Source organism: Staurois parvus, unplaced genomic scaffold (assembly GCF_062004578.1).
Source record: "Staurois parvus isolate SC_StPar_1 unplaced genomic scaffold, SC_StPar_1.0 ptg001787l, whole genome shotgun sequence".
NCBI lineage: Eukaryota > Metazoa > Chordata > Amphibia > Anura > Ranidae > Staurois > Staurois parvus.
In genome coordinates, this window is record NW_028319583.1 from 956,076 (window position 1) to 974,535 (window position 18,460).

At 47.9% G+C, this 18,460-nt stretch overlaps 1 protein-coding gene across 1 annotated transcript in view; it reads right to left on the reverse strand.

The window, feature by feature from the left end:
* Positions 1 to 13,253, reverse strand: part of DNAH9 (dynein axonemal heavy chain 9) — a 336,995-nt gene extending 323,742 nt beyond the window's left edge. Inside the window, exon 1 of the mRNA XM_089663852.1 lies at positions 12,873 to 13,253. Coding sequence (XP_089519978.1) covers positions 12,873 to 13,223 — 351 coding nt within the window. The 5' untranslated portion in view covers positions 13,224 to 13,253. The remainder of the gene's footprint in view (positions 1 to 12,872) is intronic.
* Between the last annotated feature and the right edge of the window lie 5,207 nt (positions 13,254 to 18,460).

An 18,460-nucleotide genomic window follows, 5' to 3' on the forward strand; every position in this document is an offset into this window, starting at 1 on the left:
CCGGGGAGATGGGATATAGTGAATGCGGGGTCCGGGGAGAGCGGATATAGTGAATGCGGGGTCCGGGGAGAGCGGATATAGTGAATGCGGGGTCCGGGGAGATGGGATATAGTGAATGCGGGGTCCGGGGAGATGGGATATAGTGAATGCGGGGTCCGGGGAGATGGGATATAGTGAATGCGGGGTCCGGGGAGATGGGATATAGTGAATGCAGGGGTTTAGTAACACATTAAAGGTGCTGGAAGATTTTATGGAGTTTATAACCACACACAGTATAAAGTGGCTTTTTCTTTTTGCCAGGTTTGAGGTTTTTATTCCCGGACAGCGGTTAGTATTTAGACCGCGCGAGTGAAGTCCACAGACGATGGAGGTCGCTGTTCATTGCTGAGATTCGGTCGGTTTGTTGAGCTCACATAAATTAGTCGCAAATTCCGATTCATTTTTTTTTTTATGATACGACAGAAATAAACCATAAAAGTATTCCGTTGGATGAACAGCTCTAAAGAAACTGATTGTATCCACACGGCCGCGCCACCCCATTCACCAGCTCGCTGACAATCCATCCAATTATTACAAATTTCTGCAGGAGAGGAAAAAAAAAAATCAGCCCCAGACTCTCATAACTGGAGCAACAGTGACACCCAGTGGCCAGACTGAGCACAATCCCAACTTCAATCTGGTGTCGGTCTGGACAACTGTCACTGTCAAAACCTCAACTGCCACCTTCTTGGATTCATCTCATTAAGGCGGAACTAAACACTTTCAGTCAACATCAACTATTTTTAATCCTTATGCTGCTAGCATTAGTAAATAGCAGGGATCTCCAAACTTTCTAAGCAAAGGGCCAGATTACTGTGCTTCAGGCTTTAGGGGGGCCAGACTGCAGGCAGTGGGAGTAGAAAATGCCCCGGTATTAGTGCCATCATTGGTTTTAATGGGAGGTAGTGGGTGCTGTGCGGTGTTGCTGGGGGTGTCACTGTGCTGCGTATTGATGGTTTGAATGTCAGTGGTCAGGGAACACAGCCTGTTCTCAGCAGGGGACAATACATTGTCACCATCACCCCAGCAACAATGTACACAAAACTTTTCACTATGTTCTGTGGTCACCCCCGGGCAGTTAACCCTTCACAGGGATCATGAAAACTACCAACCAAACATTCCCGTTGCTGGGGCCACACCGATGCCAAAAGGGAAATCAACCGAAGAGCACGGGGGCCAAGAAAAAATAAAGGATATCAGCAATTCTGAGATAATAACACAAAGATCTGACATATCTCAGAATTATGAGGACCCTTTTATTTCTTTACAGTGCATTAGCGCATGCTATGTCGCATGTTGACATACATTGCCACAAAGCAGCCCATTGAAATGGGCTGCCAGAGTACCCTGTTGTCCGAAATATTCCAGTGGTCTCCAAACTGTGGCCTAGGGGCCAGATGCGGCCCTTTGCTCACTTTCATCCAGCCCCTGGGGCACGATTTCATCCACTGACACCTACAATGTGGCATAATCCCCCCCCCACATTGACACAGTTGAAGGGGCACAATTTCTCCCAATGACACCAATGATGAGGCACGGTTCCTCCAAATTACATCAACGATAGGGCACAATTTCTCCGAATGACACCCAATTATGGGACCCAATGATACCAATGATGAGTCACAATTCCTCCTAATGACACCCAATTATTAGACCCAATGACACCAAAGATGAGGCACAATTTCTCCCAATGACACCAATGATGAGGCACGGTTCCTCCAAATTACATCAACGATAGGGCACAATTTCTCCCAATGACACCCAATTATGGGACCCAATGACACCAATGATGAGGCACAATTCCTCCCAATGACACCCAATTATTAGACCCAATGACACCAAAGATGAGGCACAATTTCTCCCAATGACACCCAATTATGGGACCCAGTGACACCAATGTTGAGGCACAATTCCTCCCAATGACACCAATGTTGAGGCACAATTCCTCCCAATGACACCAATGTTGGGGTAATTGTTTCTTCCACCTGTTGTTGGGACCTTTTCTGCTCCCACAATTCGGCCCTCCTAAAGTCTGAAGGACAGTAAACTGGCCCTTTGTTTAGAAAGTTTGGAGACCCCTGCTTTAGTTCATTGGGGTTCTATTCAAAATACAGTAAATGGCACCACGACACAGTAACACACGCTACACGCATTAATGCGCACTGCATTTACCCGTACAATAATGTGCCCATCACCACGGAGCGAAAGTGTAAATGGGCCCTTTAAGTTTTCAGTCCTTGGCCCCAGGTCTTTTTAGAATAAGTCAGGTTGTATCTGAAAAGCTGATCCTCCTCTTACATTTGGGGCGCCAAACCAATGACATGCAGAAGACGGTGATGCACAGGCTTTGCTTGGTTATGTATATAGGAAGACATCGAAATCCATACGCTTTCCCTGCCCTGGTGTATCTCAGGAGGCCTTGGGTACGTAGAACAAGCACTTGCAGGGCCGTGGATAAGGGGGTACCACCAGTCTTCCTGTATGGGGCCCAGACCCGCATGAGAGCCCAGGCAGCTGGGTGAATCGGATGTGGGCAGGGAGGGTGATCAGCATGGTAGCGGGGCAATTACTGGAACCGATCCCCTGTATGGCTCTCTCTCTGCAGCATCTTAAAGCTGGATTCTTCTCTTCTTCCTCCCACTGGTTTTCAGCTGCTGCAGAGAAAGCAAATACAGGGGATCGGTTCCAGTAATTGCCCCCACCATGCTGATCACCCTGCCTCTGAGTCAACCAGCTGTCTGGGCCCCCACAGTGCCAGCTTCCCTCCTCTCCTTCCCACTGGCCGCTGCAAGTACACAATAGGATGCTTCAGGATGGAGATTTGGGGAAGGGTCCTAAAATATGTCTCATTAACCAGCCCCTTCCTTTCCTGAATGAACACAATGAGCGATCGGTACTGATCATCCGCTGTGTCCATTCATGACTGAAGCATAGTAATCTGTGGGGTTTTGTTTTTTTAAGGGGGCCCTTCCAGGATGGCTGTATGGGGCCTGTGGTTTCTAACAGCAGCCCTAAGCACTCGTGCTTAATGCCATGTATATGAAGTCAGAAGGAAAGAGCCGATGGATTATTTTCTTCCAGAGATCTGGAGGTGTTTGCTCTAATGGTCAGATCCAGATCACAGCAGAGACCCACAATACACAATCTATAGGAAGAAGGACACCCCCGAGCACCTGATAACAGGGAATTTCTGCGACAATAAACATTTATGTTGTGGTACTGGTAGGCATGTCCTCCAGGGTTCCTTCATGACTACAATGACAGTATGCTGGCCATCACCCGTTGTTACTAGCGCAGTCCGCACGTGACTTCTGTTCAAACCACTCCAATGGGCTACTCCATTTAGAGTAGGTTTTGCTGAAGCCCGATATATCATTTCACAACCTTCTCTGAAAGTAAGCTGCTGCTTTTCTCTATAGAAGCTACTTGCTGTAGATATTTCCATAATTTACGCAATGAAGATCACTCAAAAGTTAACTCCTCCGCTACTCAAAACGAGGACTGGTATGGTGTGAGTAGGAACAGTATCCGGGAGAATTATCTAGATTTCCGATTCACCACCATGATCAAGTAAATGATGCATGTGGAAGGGGGGGAACCTGCTCAAAGTCAACAATACCCACTCATAAAATAATCAAATTGGTTCTGTGTTTGGTCAGTGGTCTTCTGCTGCAAAAGACAATTAGGAAAAAACTGGGCCCTAGGCAAGGTAGCAGCTTTGGCCCTCCATCCTTTGGTTGACATTGAAAAGATACAGGGAAGATGTCCCCATTGCATTGTTTAAACTGCCATGGACCCATATCTAGTGCCTACAAGTCCATCCTCCCCTTCTGAAAGGTCATGCAGCTCTGGCTAATCACACTATACCCCCCAGTTTACTTCAGAAGCTTGAAGGTTGTAGCCAGGCACCTTGGACATTCAAGGGTCCCTAGACACCCGAATAGATTTCTTTACGGATGGATCCAGCTCTGATTACTGCTCTGGACAAGACATGGCCTCCTGACCTGGAGTAGATGATGTCTTCTTACATCTATGGGTTGGCCAACACGGGTTAACCTTCAGATAACCTTTGGAGACCTTTACATTACAGTGCAGGTGTCTGACTCACCTGTCCTGTTTACTGAATGTATAGATCTGAGCCAGCAAACAGTCACCTGGCTGAGTAAACTATGTCCTGTGTATTCAACCTTCTGCAGCTCCTGGCAGTATTAAGAAAAATAATCTGACCATTTACATACAGACACACCCAGATGTGTGGAACACAATGCATCCTGGACAGATCTGACACATAACGATATCTAAAGAAAGAAGTGATCTCCTTCCCTCTAACCAACCAGATTCATCCTTCTTAGTGCCATGCAATATGGGGAGTTGAAAAGCAAAATTCTATAGGTTGCTTTGGACTAAGTACTTACTGTATGTAGCACCCTCCTAAGTGGAGATAGACTCCAATTGTTAGTTTGGGCTGAGTAGCAGCCTGGAAGTAATAGCTAGCAGGGGTCAAAATTTGGTCAGAGCTAAGAGGCTCTGCAGACCAGCCCTCTGGATTTTCCCCCTGCTCGAGACTTTTGGAGAAAGGGCTAGAAGCAGTGGGTGGATCTGGAAGCAGTGGGTGGATCTGAGGAGTGGCTGATCTGCACTTTTGAGGGAGCCTGGCCAATCCCCAACAGGAGGCTTGGCAAGGGGCCAGGACAACCCTTTAAAGTGATTGAGCCTGCTCAGCAGCAGGAGAGTTTGGGTAGAGAAGAGGGAAGGATGTGAGGCTGGAGGCAGCAGCCTGTGAGGGGGCCCAGATGGAAAGGGGTTCAGGCAGAGGATCTTGGAAGGTGGAAAACTTGAGACTTCACCAGCCCCCTGAGAGAGGACTACCTGTGTTGCAGGGAAGGAGCGGCCCAGCTAGGAAGTCTGGTAGCAGTCCCCAACCCACAGGCAGCACAGGAGAGGGACCAAGTGAGCAAACCTGCACAAGTTGGGCAAGAGGAAAGGAGCACTCTAGTGGGGAACTGGATTTGTTACCTTACCTGGGACTGTTTCATACTGCAGTGCCAGGCACTTGAATCCCCTGCCCAGGGATTTACCCAGCTGGATGAGGAGAGGAGTCATCTGGGGTCTAGGGTGGTACTACAGAAGATGCTGGCTAGCTCTCCAGAAGAGAAACTTTGCTGTAAAGACTTGTAAATAGTTGCTAAGGAGTTTTGTCCTCAGTTGTCATTTCCCTTGGGCATTCCATACACCCCTTACCCCATCCAAGTTCTAAACCCCTAATAAAACTTCAAAACAGAGCTCAATGACTGGTTACTGTCTCCTAATGCAAGTCTGCATCAAGGAATTGTATATAGCCTGGCTGTGCAGGGCTACGAGGGACCCAAATACTCAGCAACACCGAAGGGGGTACTGCTACATGTATATGGCTAAAAATATGTGAAGACCACACCAAATTCAGTGAAGGGTCCTGTTAATGCTACAGCATACATAGACATTCTAGACAATTGTGGTCTTTCAGATTGTGGTTGAGGAGGTGCTTTTCAGTACCAGTGCACAAAGCCAACTCCATAAAGACATAGTTTGACCAGTTTGGTGTGGAGGAACTCAAGTGTCCTGCACATAGATCTGACCTTAACCCTACTAAACACCTTTGAGATGAATTGGAATGTTATGATCCAGGGCTTCTCATTCAACATCAGTACATGACCTCAATGATGGGCACAAATCCCTACAGACACCCTCCAAAACCTTGGAGAAAGTCTTCCCAGAAGAGTTATTAGCGACAAAGGGGAGCCAACTGCATATTAATGGCCATGAAATTGGAATGGGATGTCCGACGAGCTCATATAGGTGTGATGGTCAACATTTCAACCAACTTTTGACTACATATTGTATATCTCCAGCCTCATACAGACCACAGTAGTCATATGGCTAGATTTAGTCAATAGACATGTGAGGAACAAAGTGCAGTAAACCATTTCAACCAATAAGAGTTCTAATCAGAGCAAGATGGATTCTGAATGCAGTCACTGCTACGGAGTAGTTTTATACCACAAAGTACAATGTATGATAACCCACAGCAGCCAATCACAATCCTCTTCCATGGACATGGTTGCTGGAGTTGCTAACGTTTATCTTCGTCCTTTCATCTCCTTCCTGAATAACCCTCTGGTCCTCTGATTTGGGTGAACTTGTGGCCGTCTTGCTCGGCTGACAACCTGATACCATTCACATATCATAAGGACAATTTAACCCCGCTGGTAAAATGTAATTATTTATGACTTGACCCAGAAAGCCTTTATATCAGAAGATCGTTTGGGCCAAAGCCTAATTAATGAAATTCAATACACAAGCTGATTTGTATTAATTTCCCAGCAGACGCTCCTCTGGGTCTACAGGGTATCAGAAATAAAGACTCCGGGGCGGCTGCAGGTCTATGAGAAGAGATTTCCACATTCATCTAGAAGGAAAGTGGAATGGGGTAATTCTAGATGTTCCTATTATGACATGAAGCTTTGTTGGAGCTTTTTATTGTAATTAAGTAATGGAATAAGTTCTACGGAAAGAGGCCAGCGGTCCATTATGTAAGGATTCCAACAATGGGCATATAGTAGGCCAGCTAACGGTAACAGGACCTGAAGTCTTCGAGGAGCCAAGGAGAACAATGCGGTGCATGTTTCAATGATGAGGTGAACTGAGGCTGTGGCATTCTGATGGGCTGCCATTGTTGACCTCCTTGTGAAAATGCTGACTGAATGGCTGTCATGCTAATCCAAAGGATTTCTGGGTCCCTTAGCCAGGACATTCAGGGTTCACTGGCTACACATTTTTGTGTGTGCCAGTTACTCAAAGTATTGAAAACAGAGGAACCCAGGCAATTAGAATTTTCAATTTTCAGTCAGTCTGAAAATAGATAAATGTTGGCAGGCCATAGAGGAACCGATAATCATTAAGCAATGCTACCATTTTCAAAACCCAGCTTCAGTGTTCAGGGGGATACCTGCCCATCTATGGACTCCCCAGCACTGAGAGACTGGGGAACAGTGTAGCACTCAAGAATTTCTGAAGCATGAATTGGCATTGATAGGACTGCTTACAATATAATGATCATTTTCCTAAGTAACTGTAAAAAAAAATCCAAGAGATTGTAATCTTCCAATAAAGGATCATTGTTCTGTCATACAATTATCCACGCTCCTTCCAGATCTACGCTGCATGCCCCATGGTGAGCCGTACAGCCTACACTGCAAATTCTCCCAGCTGGTCCCTCATTTCTGCATTTAAACAGAAAATCTCAATGATTCATATGGAGAGATTGGCTATTATAATGTGTTTCAACAATGGACAGCCCATGGAGAAATGGCCCAGCAATAGAACTGCCAAAGATGGGTGACCCAACAATAGATGAACCAATGTTAGACTGCCTAAGGATAGATGGCCCAACCATGGATGGCCTAAGGATAGATGGCCCAACCATGGATGGCCTAAGAATAGATGGCCTAAGAGTGGATGGCCCATGCATACACAGGCCAAAGATGGACAGCCAATTATGGATGACCCAATGTTAGTCTGACCAATGACAGATGGCCCAACAATGGATGGCCCAATGATAGACCAACCAACAAAGAAAAGACCCAACGATAGATGGCTCAAAAATAGACAGCCCAATGGGATGGTCTCTCCATATGAATGAAAGAGATTTTTTCCACATGTGCATAGAAGTACGGGAGGGCAGGATAGTTTGCACTGGTAGCTGTGCAACCCAATTGGATCTGTCAGGACAGATGCTGTGGGGATTTCTTTTTGGGAGTGCATCTCGAGCTACTATTTGGTGGTTAGCTTTGGCAGGCCACAAGGAGAGGGGTCTGCCTAGCCAAAAGGGAGTTGGAAACCTTGTCCCTGTCAGGATCAGATTATGGGGGGTCTCCCTTCAGGAGAGCCCCACGACCCAGTACTCAGTGGTCGGCTTTCGGCCAGTCACGAGAAGGGGCTCCGTCAGGCCTTTTGGCTAGGCAGACCACCTTGCCCCTGTCAAGAGCAGATCCTGCGGGGGGGGTGGGTCTCTTCTGGAGAGCCCCTTGACCTAGTACTCTATGGTCGGCTTCGGCCAGTCACGAGGAGGGGTGGGGCTAGGCGGATCATGTTGGAAACCTTGTCCCTGTCAGGATCCTTGTGCCCTGGGGGTTCAGGGTAGAGGTCCAAAGCACACCCCTAAGTGCACATTTTTGTATGGGTTTCGTACTTACACGTTGTTTGTACACTTATTGGGTTTTTGGTTTTTTTTCGCACCACCAGGGATTCAAAAAATAGAACAGGTAGTATAAAACTTGGGGAATGGGAGGGGGAGGTAAATTAAATATGTTTTTGAAAGCAAATTTGACAATACAATAGCATTTAATGTCTACAACTTCAAGCCCCTGGTGTTCCATCCTGAAGCATCCTCTCCTACACGGCGCAGTAAGGGTTCAACGTGAAGGGCGTTCTAGACAATCGCTTCATTTTTTTTTGTCAAGAGTAGGCTGCATATGACTTGCTTTGTCTGAAGTTCACCATAATAGGCCATGTTAAGTCCAAGGGAACACATAGCAGGTCAAACGCGACCTCTGTACTCACTACCCTACAATACAATACATTGATATGAAAAGCCTCAGAGACTAGAACGGTAATTTGTTTTCATCTTTTGTTCTGTGATCCTATGTAGCAGTGCACATGATGGTGTGAATGGGTACCTAACAGTCGGAGGCCATGTATGGAAGCTGCGACTGTATGGGGGTATTGAAGAGGAGATGTGGGCCTCTCTGCTTGGTTACCAGGTCTCTGCTGGCTTTGGCCCCTCCCTGGAACTTGCACCACTTCCAGAACTCCTGTGTGGTCAGCAGAGCCACCATCAAATAAAAACGTGCTTCCAAGTGGATTCTTCAGGAAGGGTGGCATTTATTGATGATGGGAACAGGTGAAAACGCATTTCGTCACTCCTTAGTGGCCACTTTATCATGAAAGGTAGAAAGATGCACTGAACCAAATACATAAAAATATGTATCCATCTGTTTTTCATGGTTTCATGTATTTCATCCAGTGTACTGTACACCTCCCTGACAAAGTGGCCACAAAACGTGTTGATGGAGTTTTAACGTGTTCTTATGATCAATAAATATTGACCTTCCTGAAGAATCCACTTGGAAGAACCTTTTTATTTAATGGGAGACTCTGCTAACCACACATTGGTTGGGTCCTCACTCCTTTTTACCATTGTACTCTAGAAAACCCCAACAAGCATTGAGTGCAACCGCCCACATCCAGGAGTCACAACTTTATGAACACCCAAATGATATGGAGTACGTCCCACTTTTTTCACCAAAACAGCCCTGACCCATCGAGGCCTGGACTCCACGACACCTCTGAAGGAATGCTGTGGTATCTGGAACCAAGTAGGTGGAGAATAGGTAACACAATCACCTCCGACTCTTTCAGGGGAAGCTCAGATCTTCTTCCATAAGAAATGGAAACACATGGATGCCGATCAGAGTTCCAATGGTCCCACGTGTGCCAGTCGCAATACCAATGGTGGTCACATGTTTGCCAGTCACAATCCCAATGGTGGTCACGTTTGCCAGTCACAATCCCAGTGGTGGTCACGTTTGCCAGTCACAATCCCAGTGGTGGTCACGTTTGCCAGTCACAATCCCAATGGTGGTCACGTTTGCCAGTCACAATCCCAATGGTGGTCACGTTTGCCAGTCACAATCCCAGTGGTGGTCACACGTGTACCAATCACAACCCTAATGTAATTGGCACACAAGTGACCACCATTGGAGGTTGTGATTGGTACGCGTGTGACCGCCATTGGGATTGACATTGATATGCTTTGGAATGTGAATTGTACGTGTGGGAGCGCCATGGAGATTGGGAAGTGCAGGATTGGTATGCGTGTGACCACGATTGGGATTGGTACACGCGTGATTAGGATAGGCGGTCACATGTGCCAATCACAATGCCCATGGCGGTCACACATGTACCAAGCACAATGCCAATGGCGGTCTCGTGCATACCAATCGCAATGGTGGTCCTGCACCTACCAATCAAAATGGCGGTCCCGCGCCTACCAATCACAATCTCAATGACAGTCCCGCGCCTACCAATCACAATGGCAATCCCACGCGTATCAATCAGTCGCAATGGCGGTCCCGCGCGTACCAATCGCAATTGCGGTCCCGCGTGTACCAATCGCAATCCCAATGGCGGTCACACGTGCGCCAATTATGTGATCGAATTAAAGGAGAAAAGATCAAACTGAAGTAATATCTGGCACTACAAAAGGTCACTGCCTGCAAACGTCCACCAGACTTGGTGAGGGACGATTGGCTGGGATTGATTTTTATCGATCTCTCATTATGGGTCATAGTGCGTTTTCCAAAACCAATTGACGTTTCACAACATTGGGAATAAACACAAACATGTATCACTTCTGATCAATTCTTCATCAATTGGTGCGGCTGTGCTACGGCCTGCCGCTGTTCCATCAAGTGTGCGGTATAGCACGATTGTTCCTTCAATGGGTGGTCGGTCACGCCCGTTATCTCTCCGTCGTACAGCTAGACCCGTATATCTGTCATATACATAACCTATGCAGCAATGTGCACAGGTGGAGCAGAAGCAGATCTCACATACACATTACAATCTGGTTGTACAATGCAGACTTACCAACAACTAGGAAGTGAGAGGGCCTGTCAGCCCAAAAGAACTTAGTCTCTAACAAATCCGATTAATGAGTATATATCAGATTACAACCACCTGTAGACTGATCACAGATTGTACAATCAGATTGCACTGCCGAGCACCTATAGATTGATCAGAGATTGTACGATCAGATTGCACTGCCGAGCACCTATAGATTGATCAGAGATTGTACGATCAGATTGCACTGCCGAGCACCTATAGATTGATCAGAGATTGTACGATCAGATTGCACTGCCGAGCACCTATAGATTGATCAGAGATTGTACGATCAGATTGCACTGCCGAGCACCTATAGATTGATCAGAGATTGTACGATCAGATTGCACTGCCGAGCACCTATAGATTGATCAGAGATTGTACGATCAGATTGCACTGCCGAGCACCTATAGATTGATCAGAGATTGTACGATCAGATTGCACTGCCGAGCACCTATAGATTGATCAGAGATTGTACGATCAGACTGCAACCACCTGTAGACTAATCACAGATTGTACAATCAGATTGCGCTAGCAGCTACCTATTGTATGAACAGAGAATGATTGCACCAATGACAATCTTCTGAAAATGCCGATTGCCCGCCTGTCACACTGACCCTCCCGCCAATCACACTCATTGTTATTTTCTGTCACTTTCACCAACTTTCCATTCCCCCGATGGCCAGAATCTCGGCAATCTCCCTCCAAAGAATGGAATCTGGGAAACGGGGCACACCTTCAGTACAGTTTAATGACAGAACAAATAAAAAGAAAAAAGGGAAACTAAAATGTCAACTTCATTGAGCAAACAATCCCATTTTCCCTCCGGGCTCATCTGGTACAATTTCCATCCCGTCTCCCTGCGCTCAGCCGGAAACGCCATTTGCTATCTTCTAAAGGTGCGGCGGCTTCGACTAAAGAAAGGACAATTCGATCTCCCTGTCCAGTTGCCCCGTGTATGGCCAGCTTTAGACCTCTGGGAACTGACACAGGACGTCTGCATACTTGTGGCAAGCAAGTATTAAGGTTTGGTTGCTCCACTGTGTGCGTGGGTGAGCGGGTGCGTGAGTGAGCAGGTGAGCGGGTCAGCGGGTGCCTGGGTGAGCGGGTGCATGGGTGAGCGGGTGCCTGGGTGTGCGGGTGCCTGGGTGAGCGGGTGCCTGGGTGTGCGGGTGCGTGGGAGAGCGGGTGCCTGGGTGAGCGGGTGCTTGGGTGTGCGGGTGCCTGGGTGAGCGGGTGCGTGGGAGAGCGGGTGCCTGGGTGTGCGGGTGCGTGGGAGAGCGGGTGCCTGGGTGTGCGGGTGCCTGGGTGAGCGGGTGCGTGGGAGAGTGGGTGCGTGGGAGAGCGGGTGCCTGGGTGTGAGGGTGCCTGGGAGAGCGGGTGCGTGGGAGAGCGGGTGCGTGGGAGAGCGGGTGCCTGGGTGTGCGGGTGCGTGGGAGAGCGGGTGCCTGGGTGAGCGGGTGCCTGGGTGAGCGGGTGCCTGGGTGTGCGGGTGCCTGGGTGTGAGGGTGCGTGGGAGAGCGGGAGAGCGGGTGCGTAGGAGAGCGGGTGCTTGGGAGAGCGGGTGCCTGGGTGTGCGGGTGCGTGGGAGAGCGGGTGCCTGGGTGAGCGGGTGCCTGGGTGAGCGGGTGCCTGGGTGAGCGGGTGCCTGGGTGAGCAGGTGCCTGGGTGAGCAGGTGCCTGGGTGAGCAGGTGAGCGCGTCTGGTGTAGGACAGCTCATTCATTTCAATGGGCTCCCTACCTGCCAGAAACCTAGGAATCCCCGACTCTTCCCCACAAACGCACCGTGTGGCTTGGCACGTGCAAAAAGATGCATGGAGGGTGTCATTAATAAAAGGCACCCCCCCCAGTGTTTGCTAAAGCGTCCTTCTCTGCACCCTGCATGTGATTTTGCGCGTGTTCCTGACACGTGTCAATGTGAACTCGGCACAACAGCCAGGCGAATGGCATTTTCAGCCATGGCATTCCCCTGGTGACAGGTTTGCTCCTCCTCTGGAAATGCCGTGTGCCTGGCTGTCATGCTGATCGGCGTCTTTGTTACTTTCCCAACCGCGAGGACACCGGGCCAGAGCAGGAGTCGGGATGCGGATCAGCATGACGGGAGGGGAGGGGGTCGAATCGCTGGACGACTTACCTCTTCCACCAGGACGGAGAGCTGATCCAGGGGGGTGTAGGAGAGGCTCCCGAACGCCAGGTTGCTCCGGATGGCGTCGGCGCTCAGGGCGCCCGGGCTCTTCTTCACGAAATACACGGCCTTGTTCTTGGTGGCGCCGGGGAAGTCCAGCGCCGGGACCAGCAGCCCGGCCGGGCTCAGGGACACCACCAGCGCCGGGCGGTCGGACTTCTCCAGAAACTCCTGCAGGACGGCTCTGTTCTCCTCGCTGGAGACGCATTTCTGCCAGCGCTCCGCCTTGAGCCTCAGCGCCCTCAGTACGTACTCTTCGATGAACTGCAGCCTCTTGTCGGCCGCAACCGCATCGGCCATCCTTTGGCGTGGCGTCCCCGGAGTAAGCTGAGATTCGCAGCGCTGTGCGGGGAGAAGACTGAGGCTGCCTCCGATCAGCAGCACCTTCTCCTCCTTCTCCTCTCCCCGGCTGCTATGGAAACTCTGTTTGTGTTCAACAAGTTGCAGAGACTTGCGGTTGCTGCTGGGACAATGAACCGTCTCCCGGGGGGGGGGGGTTACCGCTACTCCAAACTCTGTATCCACACACAGGCCGTGATTGACTCGTCCAACCGGTACGGGCTGCTGAGGGCTGGGATGGGGGGGCGTTCATTATTAAATCAGACGCTTTGCGTGCAGATCTTCAGGCTCGTTCACACTGCTGTGATTTTGTGGTGCTAAAAAAAAAAAAACGCACTTGCTCAGCGCATCAAAATCGCGTGTAAAATAGATCCCTTTAAATGCCATTTAACCGTAGCGCTGCGCATTTGTTAAGTCCTGTGAAAGAAAGTGATGAACACGAGGCGCTGGCCCTTTAAGTATTTCTGCAACTATGATATGTGACTATATATAAAACCTAAGCATTTATTTATGCTTTTGCGGCACTAAAACGCACCTAAAAAGCGAATGTAAAATAGATCCCTTGAAAAAACGCTCACATTTAAGCACTGCGCATTTGAAAAGTTCTCTGGAGGAAAAAAAAAATGATGAAAGAGAGGCGCTGGTCCTTTAAATATCTGTGCAAAATCATGTGACTATATATATATAACAAAATATTTATTTATGCTTTTGCGGCGCTAAAAAGCCCCTGCTTGATGCGTCAGAAGCGCATGTAAAATAGATCACTTTAAAAACCGTTCACATTTATGCGCTGCGCAACTGAAAAAGTCCTGTGAAAAAAGTGATGAAAGCGAGGCGCTGGCCCTTTAAATATTTCTGCAAATATGATATGTGACTATATATAAAACTGAAGTATTTAATGCTTTTGCGGCACTAAAACGCACCTAAAAACGCATGTAAAATAGATCCCTTTAAAAAACCGCTCACATTTATTATTTCAGGTACTTCTATAGCGCCGTCAATTTACGCCGCGCTTTACATATATATTGTACATTCACGTCAGTCCCTACCCCTCAAGGGGTGTACAATCTAAGGTCCCTAACCCTCAAGGGGCGTACAATCTAAGGTCCCTAACCCTCAAGGGGTGTACAATCTAAGGTCCCTAACCCTCAAGGGGTGTACAATCTAAGGTCCCTGACCCTCAAGGGGCGTACAATCTAAGGTCCCTAACTCACATTCATACATACACATACTAGGGACAATTTAGACAGAAGCCAATTCACCTACCAGCATGTCTTTGGAGCGTAGGAGGAAACCGGAGTACCCGGAGGAAACCCACGCAGGCACAGGGAGAACATACAAACTCCAGGCAGGAGGTGCTGTGGTTGGAATCTAGCTGCTGTGCCTGACTGACACACACACACACACACACACACACACACACACACACACACACACACCATCCTCGCTGACATGACACAGCTCCGTGTGATTTACATTCAATCACCCAAAATAAAGTCTCCTAAACCCGACGATCGCAGCGATACCGCACATGTGAAACAATAGCTGCAGTCAAAAAAACAAAACACTGACTTGGAACTTTATTTCCTGCTCATACCGGTGCGATTTGGGAATTGAAGTCGCACCTGAAATCGCATCCAATGAATGTCGGTGTCTTAACATGTGTGATTGCTGCAGCGCAATCTGTAAAGCAGTTCTTGCATGACTTTTTCTGCAGTTTTTTTTGCAATTTCACATACATAGAATATAATGGAAATCGCACAGCAAATTGCAAGAAATCGTTGAAAATCTTCACGAGCAGCCATAAAGGCTTTAGAAATTGCACACAAATCGCAGCGATGTGACCGGTGACTTACACCCCGGTCACATCAAAGCCGACTTTGAAATCGTGCGAATTTCAGTGAAATTGCACGATTTCAAAATCAGGTGACCTGCCGATTTGAGTTGCGATTTGCAAGACATCTGACACAGATGTCTATGCAAATTGCAACAAAAGTAGTGCATGTATCCTTTAGAAAATCGGTGCGGCTCAAAGTCGGAACTACACCGATTTGACTGCTGTAAATGCGGACAATAGGGTGCGACTTGGCATGCGATTTGAAAGCCGCATGGCATGCAAATCGCATGCCATGACGCACCTGATGTGACCGGGGTGTTAGGAGTTATTGAACACAAATCGCATGTATAGGTGGTTTTTTTTCATGCTTTTGTTTTTGTAAGCGTTATTGTTCTGTCTCTCCAATCTAAGCATTGAAGGTGTGATCTCTGTAACTTACAGTTGTGATGAGATAGCGATAACTCCAATCTTAGTTGAATATCACAGCCAGTGACCCAGTCAGATCTTGTAAAGTTTATTCCATAAACTGAGAGAATCTTACAACAATGAACATCTGATAGGTCAAAAGATCATAATGTGATCTGCTTCATGCCATGAGGATAGAGCTGCAATGCATTACTGGGAAAGGGGTGGGGCTATCTATACAGCATGAACTAAACCAGCGGAAAGGGAGGAGCAGAGACAAAATACAGAGAACACTTAAAGGCATATGACAGTCATGTGAAACATGACCGTTATTGAAAACAAGTCACATGTACAGGTGGTTTTTGTGCTTTTTTTTAATTATTGAACACAAATCACATGAACTGGCCCCAAGTCTGGGTTCACACCGAAGCGTTTTGCAGAAACGCAGTACAGTCCATTTAACATGATTTCCTATGGGACACGTTCACATCTCTATGTTTTCACCCGGTTTGTTCTTTGGAAAGGGACTTTTTTTTAAATGCAAAAAGTTGCGTTTTTGGTTCAATAGACTTTAATGGAGATGCTGCAGAAAAGAATGTAGTAAGCTTTTCATGCTTTTTGCGCAAACCGCATTAAAAAAACAAAAAAAAAAAAAAAACCACAACACACAGATCAAACGCATTGCAGAAACAGATCAAACTGCATAGGTGTGAACCAGGCCTTTTGGCCCGTTCACAACAAAATGGGATGCAGCGCACCGGGCAGCACCCTGCATAGACAAGGCGCATTGCTTTAGGTCCTGTGTGTTCCCTTCACACCATCACATCGAGCAGAAGGATCACTTTGGAATGATTGTCGAGCTTGGACAGGTCTTGCAATGTATAGGAACAAAGAATTCCTCCCTTTTTTTTTTTTTATGGAAAGGTTTACTAGAAATATGTTGGGGTGCCTAGCAGCATGTAACTCAGAATTGACATGTGGTCACCCCCATATTTTTTATATATATAGGCAGCTCAGTGGCTAAATGGTTAGCACTTCCACCTGGCAGTACTCGGGTCGTTGGTTCGAATCCCAGCCACAGCATCACCTGCCTGGAGTTTGCATGTTCTCCCTGTGCCTGTATGGGTTTCCTCCGGGTACTCCAGTTTCCTCCCACACTCCAAAGACATGCCGGTAGATGAATTGGCTCCTGTCTAACTTGTCCCTAGTATGTGTATGTATGAATGTGAGTTTAGGGACCTTAGATTGTACACCCCTTGAGGGTTAGGGACCTTAGATTGTACCCCCCTTGAGGGTTAGGGACCTTAGATTGTACCCCCCTTGAGGGTTAGGGACCTTAGATTGTACCCCCCTTGAGGGTTAGGGCCCTTAGATTGTACGCCCCTTGAGGGTTGGGGACCTTAGACTGTACGCCCCTTGAGGGTTAGGGCCCTTAGATTGTACGCCCCTTGAGGGTTAGGGCCCTTAGATTGTATCCCCCTTGAGGGTTAGGGACCTTAGATTGTACGCCCCTTGAGGGTTAGGGACCTTAGATTGTACGCCCCTTGAGGGTTAGGGCCCTTAGATTGTACGCCCCTTGAGGGTTAGGGACCTTAGATTGTACGCCCCTTGAGGGTTAGGGACCTTAGATTGTACGCCCCTTGAGGGTTAGGGACCTTAGATTGTACACCCCTTGAGGGTTAGGGACCTTAGATTGTACGCCCCTTGAGGGTTAGGGACCTTAGATGGTACGCCCCTTGAGGGTTAGGGACCTTAGATGGTACGCCCCTTGAGGGTTAGGGACCTTAGATTGTACGCCCCTTGAGGGTTAGGGACCTTAGATTGTACGCCCCTTGAGGGTTAGGGACCTTAGATTGTACGCCCCTTGAGGGTTAGGGACCTTAGATGGTACGCCCCTTGAGGGTTAGGGACCTTAGATGGTACGCCCCTTGAGGGTTAGGGACCTTAGATTGTACGCCCCTTGAGGGTTAGGGACCTTAGATTGTACGCCCCTTGAGGGTTAGGGACCTTAGATGGTACGCCCCTTGAGGGTTAGGGACCTTAGATGGTACGCCCCTTGAGGGTTAGGGACCTTAGATGGTACGCCCCTTGAGGGTTAGGGACCTTAGATTGTACGCCCCTTGAGGGTTAGGGACCTTAGATTGTACACCCCTTGAGGGTTAGGGACTGATGTGAATGTACAATATATATGTAAAGTGCTGCGTAAATTGATGGCGCTATATAAGTACCTGAAATAAATATATATATACACACACATTATATATGTACATGTATTCAGATTTCAGCACAGACATATCTCCTTCAAATTGAGGGCCGGTTCAGACTATAGAAACGCAGTCCAGATGCATTCTGGAACACATTTTCGCATGCGCATTTCAGTGTTTTTTATGCATTCCCATTTAATTTTTTCCTCCCTCTCTTTTTCTTCAATTTAAATAGGGACGTGTATTTTTGATGCGTTTTACCACATTCCAGTACAAAATAAATTCAGCCTGTTCTGTTTTTTTTTTTTTCTGCTGCAACTAGAACTGCAAGCACTGATATGAACTATGACACTGGCAACCATATCACCTACTTTCTGTGCATTTTGAATGTAGAAAAGAAAAAAAAAAAGCAACATGTCGTGTGAACTGACCCTCAGAGTCGCTTACCTGCCAAAGCTCCTCATCCTTGTAATGAGAAATGTGATGTACAGCAGGACAGGTGATGTGATTAGTGCAGGTCCTGGTCACTGATTAGTTCACCTGCACACTGATCTCACAGCCTGGGGGGGGGAGTTTAAAGCGGCACTGACCCCCGGTTCACATGTATGCAGCTGTGCGGGCTGTGTTTTGCATGGGCACGAGAGCACCCTCCAGCACAGTACTTTTGGGGGCCCCCCATGCACAGTAATTTTGGGGGGTCCCACCCCCCCATGGCTGCCAGGCAAGGTATTGCTGGGGGCCTTCAAGTCTGT